The 17,182-nt window shown below is 36.9% G+C and overlaps 1 protein-coding gene across 1 annotated transcript in view; it reads left to right on the forward strand.

The window, feature by feature from the left end:
• The window catches only part of IL1RAPL1 (interleukin 1 receptor accessory protein like 1), a 686,991-nt gene that overhangs the window by 351,758 nt on the left and 318,051 nt on the right, over positions 1-17,182 (forward strand). The window contains exon 7 of the mRNA XM_024115248.1: positions 16,682-16,756. Within this exon, the coding sequence (XP_023971016.1) occupies positions 16,682-16,756 (75 nt within the window). The remainder of the gene's footprint in view (positions 1-16,681; positions 16,757-17,182) is intronic.

Consider the following 17,182-nt stretch of genomic DNA (forward strand, 5'->3'; position numbering starts at 1 on the left):
CTCCCCGTGTCTTTCCCCTCTGCATGCAGGCTTTGTTTCGTTCACTGCCAATTCTCCAGCACTAAGAACAGTGCCTGGTGCAGAGAGGTCTTCAGTGACTATTCGTTCTACCTCTTTCTCCACCAGCTGTAAAATAGTACTTAGAATACCTGGTTCTTTTGTTATTTTCATGAGAATAGCTCTGCGATATCTTAGCTCTTCAGTAGAAAAGCCCATTCAAATCCAAGCCCTCATGGAGCTCATCTCTCCATCTCTGACTTGACTAGTCTGTGCTCTGGAAACTGGGCTGTGAAAAGCAGGTACTGCTGCGTCTTGCATTCCTTGGATTGCCTAGCACTTAGTACCAGAGTGATAATGCCTGCATAACAAAGGTTTTTCCAATGACTTAAAATCATAAAGAAAAGACACTTTCTGTATCTTGAGGAACAACTTGAAAGTTCACAAACACTTCAGTGCTACCAGTTTCCTAGACTTGCCATTTGCTTCCATCCACTTCTCAAATAACCATGGTGTCTGCAATTCATCTTCTGTGTCCACAGCAAGCAACTCGCCTTTCCTCTTCCTCCTTGTCTTATGCTTTAACGAGAAAGAAGACTTCCTACTCTTCTTTTGTCTTAAAAACTTGTCCTAAGATTTCAACATTCCACTTTATGATTTATATTGCAAGTTTCCTAGTTCTTTGGGGGTACAGGAACCATGAAATTCAACATCAGTGTTTGTCATAACACTTCGCAAAAGCCTTCATAGTCAGTAATATCTGTCAGCTTGGGTTTTAGCCTTTTTCAAATATCTTTGACATTATGATTACCTGTCTTTTTAATTAGAAATACAAACCTGATTAGTAATTGTTTTTCAAGAGGACCAGACACTATACTTCTCTGATCGTGTGGGACTGGATATCAACTAAGGCACAGCTTTCCAACTGATGTGCAGTGACACATGGCTGTGCCCCAAATGCATTTCAGATGTGCTAAGATACCAACTCCTCTAAGCTCTTCAGGGCAGCTGGAGCCCCTAGGCCAGTCACTTCTGACCACAAGATTTTTTACCCCATGGTGCCCTACAAAAATAATTTCCAAATGTGTCATGGCATGAGAAAGGTTGAGAGTAATTCTAGTCCATCACCGCATAAAAGAACTTTCTGCAGTAACAGAAATGTTCCAGATCTGCCTGTCCAATAAGGTAACCACAAGACACATGTGGTTATTGAGCTCTTGAAATGTGGCTAGTGTGACTCAAGCTAGTGGTTACTATATTGGATAGTACAGCTCGAATATAAACTCTAAACTATATAATCTATTAAGAACCAAAGATGAAAAATAAGCACAATTTAGCAATTTATCAGGCTCAACAAATATTAATTTGAAGTGTTAACAACCCATTGTGGGACCAGCAGGCACAAATTAAATTAATAGAGCACTAGCTTGAGAACAGGCATCAAAGCAGACCTAATCTTTTAATGTGGCTAACATAGTTGGATATTTGCTGGCTGACTCTAGCTGTGTTCTCTTGTTTTCTTCTTTTTGTTTGACACTGTGGTGATGTGGCAAATGACAGTGTCCTTGCCTGAAAGTGGCTTCAAAGTCATACCTGCAGGCCTTACCTTATTGAGTTCAGGTCAATTGTGGCATTTACATTGTTCTTCTAATGGGGCCTGGAGCAATCTAATAATTTGCCTTTAGGTCCTACAGACCATGTGGTGTTTACCATCCACCTCTCCATCTTAAATGAGCTGACAGTCATTGATGAGGCCAGTGCTCTGTGTTTAGCAATGCTTTTATGCTAGGTTAATCAGTATGGAATTAACTATTGCTTGCGGCCATTGTCTTTGAAGCATTGTTTAAGCAAGAGCATTCTGGAGTATGTAGATGTATGAATCAAAATTCACAACCTCATTCCAATTTACAGTGAGGAAAAACATTAATCTATTGTTTATTTATAAATTAATCCTAGGAGATGATTAGTAACCGGCCTTCACCTCCTGATTCCTATATTTGTTAATTCTTTCAATAAAATGTTTTTGGAGGTGCGTATTTGCCCATATTTCTCAAAATGACTGATCCAGCGTGTCCTACTGCCTCATTCACCTCTCTGCTTACATGATATATCAAGTCCAGCTCTGTTTCTTTGTTCATGCTGCTCTCTCTTTTTGGAATGACCTGTTCCTCCTCTCTTCTCAGGTACATTTTATCCTTACTTCTGGAGGTCTTCAAATCCCTAATATTAGTGTTAATGCACACTAGCAGTTATGAAGCACATTTTCTGTGCTAGGCCTAATATCAGTTGCCCTTACGAGGTAGCTCATTTAAACTTCACGACAAACCTTTAAAAGATCAATTTCTTCAAGAAATATATTTTATATCTACCTTATAGATGAGGAAACTGAGTTTCAAACATGTGAAGCAATTTTCTTAAAAATTTTCAAATGGAGCAAAGCCAAGGTTGGAACCTAGGACTTCCTGACTCTAAATAAAGCCTTTGACTTTTCCATTGTAGATACAGAAGACAAAGAGGTCTATTAAAGGAATCTGATAAAGGAGTCTATTAACTATTAACCTTGTACTCCTTGGAACACACTTTATGGCTTCCTTGTTTGACTTCTTGATTTCCATTCCTTGTTTACATTGTGCTGTCATCTTACTTCCTACGTCATGGTGCCTTCTCATACCAACAGAAAACCAATTATTTGCCAAGTGTGTGAGAGAGAGCATGGTGGACAGGGAAAGTCTTGGTCTTTCTGGGTAGTCTAGTTCAGGTACAATTATCTACTCTACCTATTACATGTTCCTCATCCGTGAATCTCTCTCTGATTAATACCCTATTTCTTCCATCCCTTAACTTAGAACTGTGATATCACCCAGAGCCAGGAATACAGAGTTCATCTTTTTATTAAATAGGGTCTTTCATTTGTTGTTGTGTAACTGGTCATGTATCTTCAACCAGAGTGTAAATTACTTGCATGTATCTTGTTCTGTACTTACTTGGCCTTGCCCTATGGCACCAACCCAAATGCTAGGCTAATCACTGGCATACAGTGATTACACACTGTTGACTGAGTGATTATCTTCATCTTTACATTATAAGTGGACAAAAAGAGACATCATAAAATTAAAATTCATTCCCCAGAGATGAGAAACATAGCTGAATATACTAACTCCTGGTCATAAATCACTCAAACAAGGATGACATATTTCTCATATAACTATACAAATAGTTGGTACTTATTATTTTTTAAAGGGTACTAATAGTTATTTTCTGGATTCATGTAGTGTATTTTCTAGATGAGTAAGTTTTCTAAACTGACTGAAGCCTGTCTCAGCCATCGAAAATGTATTTTTAATGAACAGTTTTTAATGTAAATCTTCAGAAAAAAGCATACAATTACTGCCTTTTAAAATAGAATGCATGAAATATAGTTAAGTTTTTCCTTAAGTCATTCTACAAAAGTTTTTTGAGCATCTACTATATTCTACCTGTTATAGAAGACACTACAAACATTAGGGACATGAAGGTTAAAAAAATTTTTTTTTAACCACCATAATCCCTGTTCTCAGGGAGTTTACAATTTCAAGAGGAACGCAGATGTGTAGAAGGAAAAGTTACAACCCAGCCTCTTAAAGGTTGGATAGACGTGAAGAAACTTTAGCCTGAGAATTGATACGTTTGGTAGTTATGGAAGGTGAGTTAGGATTTAAGAAGGAGCAATATGACGTTCCAGAATGAGCATAGGAGGCACGTTCCAAAAGAATCTAAGAGAATGGTGAACTGGAAAAATGGTAGACTGTTCAGTGTGCTTGATGCAGAGCAGCCTGAGGCTAGTTCTAGTCTAAAGGAGCATAAAAAATTCACATGGGATCATGTTACTTGCCTCCTTACAAACCTCCATTGATCCCATATCAATTACTGAATAAAAATCTTAACTTGCTAAAGTATCTAAGAAACGTAAGCAAGCCCAGCCCAGATGAGCAAAGCCACATGTTTGACTGGGAATCGACCACAGATGCATGAGTGAGCTGAGCAAAGATCATTCCAGCTTGGGCGAGATCCACTGAACCCCCCAGGTGTCTCATAGACTCACGAAAGATAATAAATGGCCACTATTTTAAGCTACTAAGATTTAGGGTAATTTGTAACTCAGTAATGTTTAGCTGATAAATTGTATTAGTGCTTTTTTCCTAAAGTAAAATGCCTTTGCTCTATTTATTATAAACAAAGAAATGGGAAGACGTATAGAAACAAATTTTGCTGAGCAAATAGCGGTGGTATTGCTTTGAGCTGGCATAGATACAGTTCAATTTCATTTCATTTCTTGTATAAACTTGGCTCAAAATTGCTCATTTATACTTCACTATATGGACATATGTAGATACATGCACATATTCATGCTATATATAACATACAAAAAATTTACCAAACCAAACCCTAAAGTTTTCATATCCGTGATATTTTTGAAAAACTGTTTTTATTTTGGATAATTTCAAGCATAATGGACACAAAAATAGAGTAGCATAATGAAATTCCATGTACCCGTCACTCAGTTACAGTAATTATCAACATCCTGTGGATGTTGTTGTTTGTAACAGCCTTTTGTTTTGGTACTCATTTTCTTTTCGAGGATATGAGTGGTGTTCAATGCAACTAAGAACAAATTTGCAGTTTGTTCCTGCACTGCTGAAAAGAAAATCCTTAAAATGACTAACCCCAGTTTGTTGCCAAGTAACCCTTAGCTATGCACTGATAGCAAAAGTAATATAACAGCATTTGCAGCATAATTAGATTTTAATAGCAAGTTTTATTTAAAGAGTGCCTGATCTTATTGCTCATAGGCATTCTTTTCTTTTTTGGATTTCTTTTCTTTTTGGTGGTAATCACGTTTTTAATGACTTGTGATAGACTTTCCTTTTATGAAACAACAGAAAACTGCCATAGGAGCTTTTTAGTAAGCGTTTAGAAGTTGTTGAAGCTGCTTAAAATCCCTTTAGATAGGAGGTTATTATTTGATAAATAACTGTTTTTAAAAAATGATTTCTGCAAAAAAGATTAATTCCCAACAGTGTTATTTGAATGAATGATACCAATCTAAACAGGAAAAAGTGATGATTATGTAGCCGAATAAGTTATAGCTGAATAAATGAATGAATGGAAATTTAGGTTTCTGTTTTTTCACTGTAACCAGAATAGAGAAGACAAAATGCTTTTCCTTCAGTCTGCCTTCCAGATGGATTTCTTGGGAAGGAAGGAAGTATGATATGAAAGGAGGGAGGGAGGGAGAAGAGAAGGAAGAAAAGAAGGAAAGGAAGATGGGAGGGAGGGTAAACAGAAAGAAGGGAAGAGAGAAGGGAAGAGAAAGGAAGAAAGGGGTGGAAGGAGAGAGGCTAATTATCTGTAGGCATATTTCTTTAAGCAGTCATGTCATTAAGTATCACAAGCAGCCTGTAACTTAGTATACAGTATTTATATTACTATTATATTGGAATTTTGGGGTTCCAACTGTACAGAAATTAGATTGGATTCAAAGACTATCAGAGGAAACTGCTATCTTCCAGTGCAACCTTATCATTGACAGAGGTCAAGAAAGTTAAAGCAAGTGCAGAAGTTGAATATATCAGTATTTCACAAATCTACTGTTACTGTCCCGTAAGAAGCTGACCACCAGTGAAATTTAATTCATCGAGAAGAATGCAATTCAGTAATAGTAGAATTGTTTGTTTAATTTATATTTCCACATTTTATGCAAAAGTGATGTTATTTTTTGCAGGATATGGGTGGTTATAAAGTCACTCTAAAGGAAGTCTCTAATATTTTTTATAATTACTACAAAAATTTAAAAATTTTAGTTCATATATATAAACCTTGGATTTCAATGGAGAATATGCTTTTGAAGGTTCATTTTCTCTTTGGTAACAATTTTAATGGGATTTCTAGAATGCTTCCCCTTATTTTGGTCCACCGTCATAATGAGAGCCTCAAATTGTATGTCATCATCAAGTTCTGTATTCATTAAAGGGTTCTGCTTATGAGAGCCGATGACAGACATAATCCTCTCTTCTAATCTTAAGAAATCAGTGTTAGGCTTATTCAAATTCTACAGTAAAAGCTTCATGATTGTGAAATACAGTTGGGTCCTAACACAGACCTTTCTGTCTCTCTGTTTCCAAAATCCATGAAAATGTTTTTCCCCAAGTCTTCCCCATATCATCAGAAACCCCAGGAAAAAAATAAGGTGTCTAATAGAAACTACATTAGAAATCACAAATGTTGGAAAGTAGACTACAGAAATGGAAAGCATGTGACCATTAAAATCAAATGACATAGGTTCAGATCTTGGCATCTATCCTCACTGGCTGTTGGTTTGGGGAGAAGCTTCTAGATTTTTTCATTGTAGCAAATGGATGATCAAATGAAATAATGTAACTGCACACCCCAAAATAGTGTGTTAATTTTTCCTACACATATGCTTATTTGCAATCTTACATTTATATCCTTGTGTCTTAAAGGCCTTAAATTTATGCTGAGAGTTCCAGCTTACCTATCAATTTAATAGGTTGTGAATGAAATTAAGCAAAGTATGCTATGTTAGCTTTTAATGATAAATTGAGATATTACATGGGCTACTTTGTTTTTAATCCCTGGCTAGATCCCTTGAATACTTTCTGCCACTTACCAAAAAAAAATGTATATATAATATATATGAATACATATATATATATATATTTTAGACTACCTTCTGTTGGTAAATATGTGTTCAGTGATTGCAGACAACTTTCAAATTAAGTGAAGTATAATAGTACAATATTAGGAAGATTTTGCTGTGAAATAATTATGTAATATTTCATCACCCAAATGTTTTATAATAGGTTCGAATTATTTCTGCAGTTCTGGGTTGCCTCCACTACTCTGCATTAGATGGTTTATTCTATGTCTTTAGAGAAGAACCTCTTATTTTTTAGTTGTTTGGGTAGGGACAAGAAGCCTTGGTGGTGGTCATTCTCTCTATAAGGGTTTGGAAGGAGAAAGAGGTTACTCATTCTTTATATGGACTCTCACATTAATTCTTCTCATTTTGGCCTCCCGTCTCTCCCTTGTACCTTGTCAGACATATCTGACCTTTCTGTGTGCTAAGCCTATGCAGACTTTCATACACCCTTCATGGCTCTCTTGATTGCTGTGGTCCACTCTATGGTGACCCAGACTACAGCTTCCTCCATCCTGTTTCATCAATCCTCATGTTTTCAATAGCTTTCTGTCTACTAGAAAATTAAAGTCTCTTGTCCAATTCAGGCTTGAAATATAGGTAATACAATCACTTTAAATATATGGTTATCATAAGGCAGGGCTTCTCAAGCTCAGCATTATTGATATCTGGCACAGGATAATTATTGTGAGGGGCTTTTATGTGCACTGTAGGGTGTTTAGCAGCATCCCTTGTCAAATAGTACCCCCCTCGCCAGTTGTGACAACCCCAGTTGTAAACCACTGTCAGAGAGCCATACTAGTGAGTAATCGTGCAAGATACTATAACATGAAGAAAAAGCCAAGAGGTGTGAATATCTTCTACATTGAAGTATGATATAAATAAACCAACCCAATATAATTTGGAAGGACATTAAAGTACATTACACTATACTATGGAAATGTGACGTCTTACTGTGATATTCCAAGCCAAGCAGAGAATAAAATATTTTCTGACTTTCAGTAGTAACATGGTGCCTTTTGTGTATTCCACAATTTCCCTTAATAAGCATTTCCAGACATCCTGGGATTCATTATTTTCATTTCTTGAGAGCCTTTTATCTACTAATATAAAAAGAAAAAAAATGATATGATAATTTTGCTTACTTTCTCATTACTGGGGAAGAGATACTTTCCCTCATAGGACATACAATTTTTTGGAATTGACTGTTGTCCCTAGAAGCTAATTGGTGACCGTTAATTCCTTCTTTGCCTGTCAACAGAAGTGAAAATAGTAGTGGGCATGCTCACCTACTTGATTATAGGGATTATATCAATCAGCATTCCTTTCCTAGGGTTCATCATAATTTCCTCAGATAATTATGTATTGTTTTCTTCTTCTCACCACTTTTTTGCTTTAGCTTTGACTACACACAGATTTATTTAAGATGGTTGAAATCAGTCATGCAATCAGAATTTATCCCCACAGCAGTTGTGCAAAATTCACTGCAGCAGTTGTTTTAAAAATAAGAATTAAAAATATTAAACCACCTTTATTTCTTCTGTCTACCTATGCTGTCTTTTGTTTGCCCTTCATAGTCTTCACAGCTCATTAGGTCAGAATCAGGGTGTAGTGGGTGACTGAATGAGTTCTAGAATCGACCATGAGTCTGGGTGCAGCAAGCAGGGCTGCAGACAATGGAAGCTGGAAAGCGGGGCTTAAGAGACAACCGTAGAAGGTGGCAAGTGAATGGAAAACCTGAGCCCTGACATTAGCTCCATGTTAGTTAACTTTTCCTATGATATTCTTAAGTGATTCTATTTTAAAAACAAGTATTGAATGAATATAATATTTTCATTGTTTATGTTACCTGGGAGGTTTATCAAGATAATGGGAAGTGATGAAATATAAATTCCATAATGTCTTTGTTAGTACTTCACAATTAATATTTTTAAATAAGAAAAAACTAAATTATATATGATGATATTAAATTTGCTGATCGAATATGTGCCACATATCATTGAACCAAGGGAATACTAGAGAGTCGTTCTTAGTATCTTGACTAAGCATGTTCCTGATTCTATTAGTCAAAAATAAATTTGGTGGTATACATATTTTTTATGAATGGTGTTAAAGCAAAGGATAGTAGAGTTTAGCCAAAGTTTATCTCATGATAAATGAATATGGCATTAGCCTGAAACATGAAACTTTTTTTTTTAAGACCATTTTCTCAGTCCTCTGGGAGACCAGAGGAGAAGATGAGTTGTCAGCCAGTGGCTTGGTTTTTCAAAATATAAATCATTGATCAGTAGTAAAATTCTCCTCCTCTATGGATAATTGGAGGTGACTGAATTGATTTATAAAAACGTGTCTCTTGATTCCTACTATCTTATAAAACTGCCCCTCTTGTACTGCCCCCATATCTTTAAGTAGCACTGCCCTTCATGTGTTTGCTCAAGTGTATAATTGGGGATCCCCCTGAACTCCTAGATTTTCATTTACATTCCATATCAAATCCATCAGTAAATTTTGTTAGTTCTACCTACCAAATAGGTATTTAAAGGAAAAAATCCTGCCATTTCCAGCAGCAGCACTAATGTATCATCACCATTTGGTGTACTGCTTCAATACCCTCCTTACTGGCCTTCTGCCTCCACACTGCTCCGTCCTCCTAGACGTGAACACCAAGGTGCCAGAGTGATACTTTCGGCATATAAATGCTACCAGAAGCTCTCGCCACAAGTCTCCAGTGCATTCTCATTAGGTTTAGAATAAAACCGAAGTCTTTTCCATGTTCTACAAGGCCGTGCCTGAATTGGCCCATGACTATCTCTGAACTCATTGCCGCTCTTTCCTTTTGTCAAGATAGCTATAATGATCTGTACCTTCCCTCAAACATGCCAAGTGCACCCCCATATCATGACCTTTGCACCTTCCTCTGCCTGCCATAATCTTCCTCCAGGTATTTCCATGGCTGGTTCCCTCCTTTCACAGAGATCTGTTTCAAAGATCTTAAAAGCAAACTTTCCTGACATTCCTCTAAAATAGCACCTGCGCTAGCTGCTGTTTTCTTTTTCTTTTTTTATAAATTTATTTATTTACTTTTGGCTGCATTGGGTCTTTGTTGCTGCATGCGGGCTTTCTCTAGTTGCTGTGAGCAGGGGCTGCTCTTCGTTGCGGTGCGCGGGCTTCTCACTGCAGTGGCTTCTCTTGTTGTGGAGCACGGGCTCTAGGGGCACGGGCTTCAGTAGTTGTGGCACATGGGCTCAGTAGTTGTGGTGCACGGGCTTAGTTGCTCCGCAGCATGTGGGATCTTCCCGGACCAGGGCTCGAACCCATTTGCCCTGCATTGGCAGGCGGATTCTTAACCACTGCGCCACCAGGGAAGTCCCAGCTGCTGTATGTTCTACAGTACTTAGAACTACCTGATATTATGTTATGCATATATTCATTTACATGTATAGTTTCCATCTCCCTCTCTGGAATGCAAGCTCCATGAGAGCAGGAGTTGTGTCTGTCTGGTTCACTGTTATACCCTCTAGTAGCTAGAAAAATTCCTGGCAAAGAGAAGATGTTTTAAAAATATTTGTTGAAATGAATGAATAACATATTTTTAAATTTGCATTTTAAGCTACACTTATCAAACTATATGAATAAAATATTAAGTATCAAAGCTAGTCAAATTAATTTTTGATTTTCCTGAATACTCGCATTTTGCTAGATTATATGAAGAGTTACATCCTTGGGAGTATTTGCTTTATCACTTTGACCTGACTCCGAGATCAAGGTTATCATGTATATGGTGTTAGTTTGTTCATAAACCGCTTTCCCTGCACTCTCTGCTCAGTTGATTTGCCACTTCTTCCTCTTTGAGGCTTCTGAGGCTCCATGGCTCCATTGGGGGTTACCAAAATTGTTTGCAACAGAAAGGAGAAATTTTGCCAATCCCAATGCGTTAGAGATAAGTGAAAAGTTAAGCACCTTTCTTCCCCCAAATGGCTTCACCTAGTATACACTCATATTTTCTCCCATCCATTCATTTTTTTTCTCCCAAGGAACATGAGGTTTTGTCTACTTGCTATATATCTCATGAGTGCTATACTCCACTATTAAGAACTAATGTTAAAACATTCCAGACCAAAGAAAGCAGAACTGAAATCCCATTTTGAGTCATTGAAGCTCTATGAGTAATTCATGTTCTGTTGACTTGCTAGGACAGTAGGCAGTTGGTTGTCAAGTCTTATAAGTTAAAAAAAAGTACACACAGACAGCAAAACAAACCAAAAATCTCCATTGTAAAATGGCGCGTGTTGGTGGGATTGCCCCAGAGCGTGTTTTATTGTCAGCTGAATAAATCTGTGAGTATTGTTTTGTGACCAGATTTAGCTGGTAGATTTAAATAGGGTCATAAAGAAATTACCTCTGAGTATAGCACTCATCACAATGCATCATGTATGCGTTCTCGTCTCATACATTCTTATGTATAACTCCATGCCTTATTGGTCATTTTATTTGTAATATAGTACTTATTATTTGCAGGTACTTCATAAAGACTCTTGAAATTGACTCGTGGAGTTATATTTTAATTATGTATCTAGGTTGTAAGCTCTGTGAGGGTTAAAAGCTGTGTTTTGTTTACCTTTGTTTGAGTCCTTTACAATCCCAGTACCTTGCTTGCATGTCTAAAAGTCTTCAAAATGCTTTTGTTGAATTGTGTTTTTGAAGGATGGACCAGTTCTCCTGCTATGGAAACTAATGTAGGAAATATTAATGATTCTTAAATTCAGAATTTAAATGCCTTTTGAACCCTTATCTAAATATCCAGTTCATTATTTTACAAACAATATTTTTTTTTCTTCTCAGGCTACAAAGAATGCTAAATGCTATTGTCCCAAACTTCAATGGATATCATTAGAACAGATGTATTTTCCATCTATATATCCAGGCATTTAGTCTGTTATCCTATTTAATCCTCACACCAAGCCATAAGGGGAAAATGTCACATTTTTTATATAAGGAGACTGAGAGTCATAGAGTTTAAATAACTTCTCCAACTTGCCAAACCAACCAGGTCTAACTTCTAACAGTCAGAATTTATTAGACCCACGTCCCCCTGAAAACTATGTGTATTATCTTTCTTACCTTACCATAATGCTTCTAAGAAACAAAGCAGAGAAGGCACTACTTAAAATATATTTTGAAAAGTATCTATGATTTTGAAAGAACAGATTTTGTGGTAGGACAATTTTAAGTATCCAAGAAATATTAATTAAATTTTAGAGGGATGTCAAAACAAAGGTACACTCATCCTAAATATCTCATATTTCTCTTCACTTTAAGAACATTAGAAAAATTCAAGAATACTGGCCTCATTGCCCTGGTCTCTTGTCACTTTTGCTTTGGAAAATTGGATCCTCTTTTTCACTATTCCATAACCCAAGTGTACATGGCATGGGGAAAAAAGAGAAAGACTTCATCTCTTCATAATTATTTAGGGAACGTTACCATAGGAATTATTCCTATACACAGCTTTGTGTATACCGCCTTCCAGCTGTTTCTCTAACTAGCAGCTGGTAAGCAAAACAAACGTCCTTTAAATTGTTCCTTCTACTCTGAAGAACGGTTTTGTCGATTGGGACATATTAATAACTCTGTAAAAGATTTTTATTTTAAAATAGAAATAAAGATTTTTAATTTCAAAATAAAAACACTTTTAAAATAACTGTTATTTTTAATGTTGTCAATGGGATATTCTGAAGAATAAAATGAGAGCTTGAAAATATTTTTGTTGGTGGATTCATAGAAATATTTCAATGCATAGGTAGCCAGAGAAACATCTCTACTATAATTGTTGTGTATTTTTTTGTAGACAAAATGTGATTAGGATTTAAAATCAGCCTGTGCTTCATGTCACTACTGTCAGACTTGCTTTATTTTTTCAATGATTTCAACTTAGTGAGTGTGTGTGTGTGTGTGTGTGTGTGTGTGTGTGTGTGTGTGTGTGAGAATGAGAGAGAGAGAGAGAGAGAGAGAGAGAGAGAGAGAGAGAGAGAGAGAGAGAAGGAAAGAAAGGGTCCCAAAAGGCAAGATGTTTTCTTGACAATAAAATGTTAGTTGGTCTGGTCATGGTCTAATGCTTATTACTTTGCTTTTTATTGTAACTAATTTGTTTGAGTTCCTTCCAGTCGTACTTTTGCCCATGCAGAAAATGAAGAGGGCTTTGTGTTTGTGTGTTCATTTTGTTTGGTCATTACCATTCCTGCATTTGTTTGCCAGTTCTGTCTTCTGTCAATTCGATTCAACTAATATTTGTTAAACACCATAAAGTGTCAGAAACATTCAAATAATGGATAATTCAGCACATGTCTTTTCTTTGTGACAGCACAATTGTTCGCCCTCAAATGACTGTGGAGCTATATCTTAGCTTTAATGGTCACCCCATTTCACAGTCATGTGTCAAATCTGTAGTCAGCTCTTGTGTTCTCTGATAGTTTCAGTTCACTTTTATCAAAGACAAGTGACTCATACAAGAAACATGCCTCAACAATATCCCTCTAGAGCATAATATCAGAACTTAGAGATGACAGATTGCACAGTACGAGTGCTCTGCTGTAGGTTATAGTCACTTATTTGCATGTTTTTGCTCTCCTAACAGATTGCTCACACCTTGAGGGGAATCATTGCACAGGGCTAGTAGTTGCTTGACAGAACTGGGAGGCAAAGATCTAGCATGGACTCTAGCTTGAATTTGCTCTGTTACCTTTGGCAAACCAGTTGTGCTTTTTACACCTCGGATCTTTGACCTCTAACACAAGGGAGTTGAATTATAGATTTGTCTGGGTATATTCCCAGGACTGGGGTTGCTGGGTCATATGGTAACTCTAGTTTTAGTTTTCTTAGGAACCGCCATACTGTGTTCCACAGTGGCTATACCAACTTACATTCCCACCAACAGTGTAGGAGGGTTCCCTTTTCTCCACACCCTCTCCAGCATTTGTTCTTTGTAGACTTTTTAATGATGGCCATTCTGACTGGTGTGAGGTGGTGCCTCACTGTAGTTTTGATTTGCATTTCTCTAATTATTAAAAAGATACATGCACCCCTATGTTCATAGCAGCACTGTTCACAGTAGCCAAAACATGGAAACAACCTATATGCCCATTGACAGATGAATGGATAGAGAAGATGTGGTACATATATACAATTGAATACCACTCAGCCATAAAAAAGAATGAAATAATGCCATTTGCAGCAACATGGATGCAACTAGATATTATCATACTAAGTGAAGTAAGTCAGAAAGAGAAAGATAAATACCATATGATATCACTTATATGAGGAATCTAAAATATGACATAAATGAACCTATGTACAAAGCAGAAACAGACTCATAGAGAACAGACCTGTGGTTGCCAAGGGGGAGTGGGGAGGGAGAGGGGTGGACTGGGAGTTTGGGGCTGGTAGATGCAAACTATTACATTTAGAATGGATAAACAACAAGGTGCTACTGTAAAGCATGGGAACTATGCTCAATATCCTGTAATAAACCATAATGGAATAGAATATTAAAAAAAGTGTATATATGTGTATAACTGAGTCATTTTGTACATCAGAGACTGGCACAACATTGTAAATCAACTATACTTCAATTAAAAAAAGAAAAAAATGTAAAAAAAAGTAAAAAATTAAATAAATAAAATAAGGGAGTTGAATCAGCCCAGAATTTTTCACTATTGCCATTATTTTTTAACTTCTGATTACTGTAAGATGTAAAGGCAGAAACCAAAGATATTCCAAAGCCACTATCACAATACCTAGCACATTATAGTGTCCAATATACATCAGTTGAGTTGAATTGGATTTGGGGGGTTAAAATCTTGGGCGGAATACTGATGTATAAGTAAAAGCAGAGCTACTTATATCAAGAGAGGGGTAGGCAGTACAACAACGTATGGAGTCAAGGCCCTCGGTCCACCCCTTATCTGTATCTGCATTTCACCTGCCCAGAGGGGCACTGTGGAAGCCATAGGGCTTTAGGGAACACAATTTAAAAATCAAAGAACTTAATAAGCTTATAATTTTTTCTGGCTTGAACATTCTGATTCCTCTGTTAACTTGGAGTTGTCCCATGAGGATAATATGGAAAGATCTTAAGGATGTAACATTATGCCATGAGGTGGGTGGTGTGTTGGGGTGGAGAACCACACAACTATTTTATATTTCTGAACAAATGTCCTATCTATGGATTTTATTATCTTTCTCTACAGATATTTTCTTTTACTATAAATTAGTGTGGGATATGTTTGAACAGGGAACATTTTTCTCAGCTGCTTTCTATAACTGTTGAATTGTCTTCCTGTGACTCTACAATCACAAGCTTTTATAAACGGAGTGAATTTACTGAAGAAACAGGTTATTTTGATGAAGTTACCTGAAATCATTTGATAACCAGAGCCTAGGAAATGTGGCTCTTTGACCTATTAATGGTGAACTGCTCTGCCAACATTTAGTGACTAACCTACTTACTTAGCTATTAGGAGAATAAAAATCTGTTAAGGTCACTTTAGGCAAGACATACAAGTATTTGAGGTTAATCAGAGTGATGTCAAATCTTTGAGAAGAATTTCAAAGTGACTTATCTCATCTTATTATCCCAACTTTCCTTTCCCCTTCCTTCCCATCCCTGTGTTAAATATTAATGACGATGAATGAATAATGCATTCAGTTAGTTATGAACAAAATCTACTGATCCTGTGTGAGGTTGGTCTTCCAAACCAGGACTCTTAAAACTCATTCCTGTTTTTCGGAGCTGGAATGCATCATCCGTTTGCACTGACTGTGTTTTCTGTTAAGGAGAGATAGAGGTGAGCTGCCGAAGCGGATTGAATTCTTGAATCCTCTGGTGATGAGGATTTGTGGCCAACTCCGGGCACTGCTGTCTAGATCAGCCTTCTGGTTATCAACCAAACTGGCATGTCCTCCTGGCAAGGAAGGAAGCCCTCAAAGCAAAATCATTTAACTTTTCAATCAATTTCAGCAACCCTTAATCGATCATTTCTGTACTTCTCACAGAGTGGAAGTTGCAGTGACAGATTTCACAGGGACCTGGGCATTTCAGTCAGAGAGGGTGAGGAGGGAGTCTTTAATGAAGTATCACTGACTATTTGTCTAAAGTCCAGATAGTCTAGTTAGCTAGGAATGAAGTATGAAATGGGAAACCTATCTTCAAGATGCTTAGTAGCCAACTCTTAGATCTGTACACTGATCATTGATAAATTGATAAGTGCACAGAGCAGTAATGTGTGGAAGCTAAAAATCAAAAACAGTATATCATGCAAATTAGCAATAAGTACTATAAAATGTCATGGATAATAGTAATAAGGGGTTCTGACTAAATGAAAAGTATTACTTAAAATATAACTTGGTGACTACTTTTATGCATGTGTGAATATGCAAGCTTGTATTTGTAGTAATATAATGCCACGTTGCTGCCTCATTTATAGGAGATGTATGTGAGAAATACTTAATCTAATTACTAAATTATGGGTTTTGAGGCAATGTGATCCAAGGTAGGGAAACTAGGAATGGGATTAAGAAGAAAGAGGCAATATTATGCGCCCCCCAAAATCATTGAAATGCACCATACAGATACCATGTGTATCTTTAATTAACACAGAGAAAATGTAGGGTACCCTTTAAAAAGGAAAGCAACGTGAAAATTGAAAATATTTGGTGAAGTACAATCATACGTTCTTAAGGACTAACCAATCCTGATTCTGTACTTCAACAGTCTCACGTGACTGCCAATTTGGTAGTGTTATATTTGACTCATGTATAATCTAATATTTCAGCTCGCCTGAAGGTACTACCTGCAATATGTAAGTCATTACTTGGTCGAATGCTTTGACACACTGCTCAGAGAATGAAAACTACTTGGGAACATAAACTGTGTTCTATCCTTCAGCTTATGCAGCATAACTATAAGTCTGTATTATTGTTGTTTTTCAGCCCCTCTGACTGATAAACCACCCAAGCTTTTGTATCCTATGGAAAGTAAACTGACAATTCAGGAGACCCAGCTGGGTGAGTAATTCCTTAATTCTAGTTAATACACTTTTCTAATTACATTCTGACTGTTAATAAGCCTAGACTGTAACCTGGTGTAATACTCTGAGCTAAGCCCATGTTTATTTAAAGGGAGCAAAATTAGAAAATACCAGCAAATATGGCGTATTCCATCCCCCTGGTGCGTGCATTAGGACCAAGCTGGACATATGGATGTAAAAACTCATGTGTTATTTAGATGGTTGTTGAAAAATTAGATGGACTGAAGGGTTTGCTGATGGTATTATTTTGTCATTTTATAAGGCTTGAATTGTTGGGTTTTAAAAATTTATTTTACTTATTTATTTATTTTTGGCTGCGTTGGATCTTCGTTGCTGCGCGCGGGCTTTCTCTAGTTGCGGTTAGCAGGGGCTACTCTTCGTTGCAGTGTGCGGGCCTCTCATT

This window comes from Physeter macrocephalus, chromosome 21 (genome assembly GCF_002837175.3).
Source record: "Physeter macrocephalus isolate SW-GA chromosome 21, ASM283717v5, whole genome shotgun sequence".
NCBI classification, from domain to species: Eukaryota; Metazoa; Chordata; class Mammalia; order Artiodactyla; family Physeteridae; genus Physeter; species Physeter macrocephalus.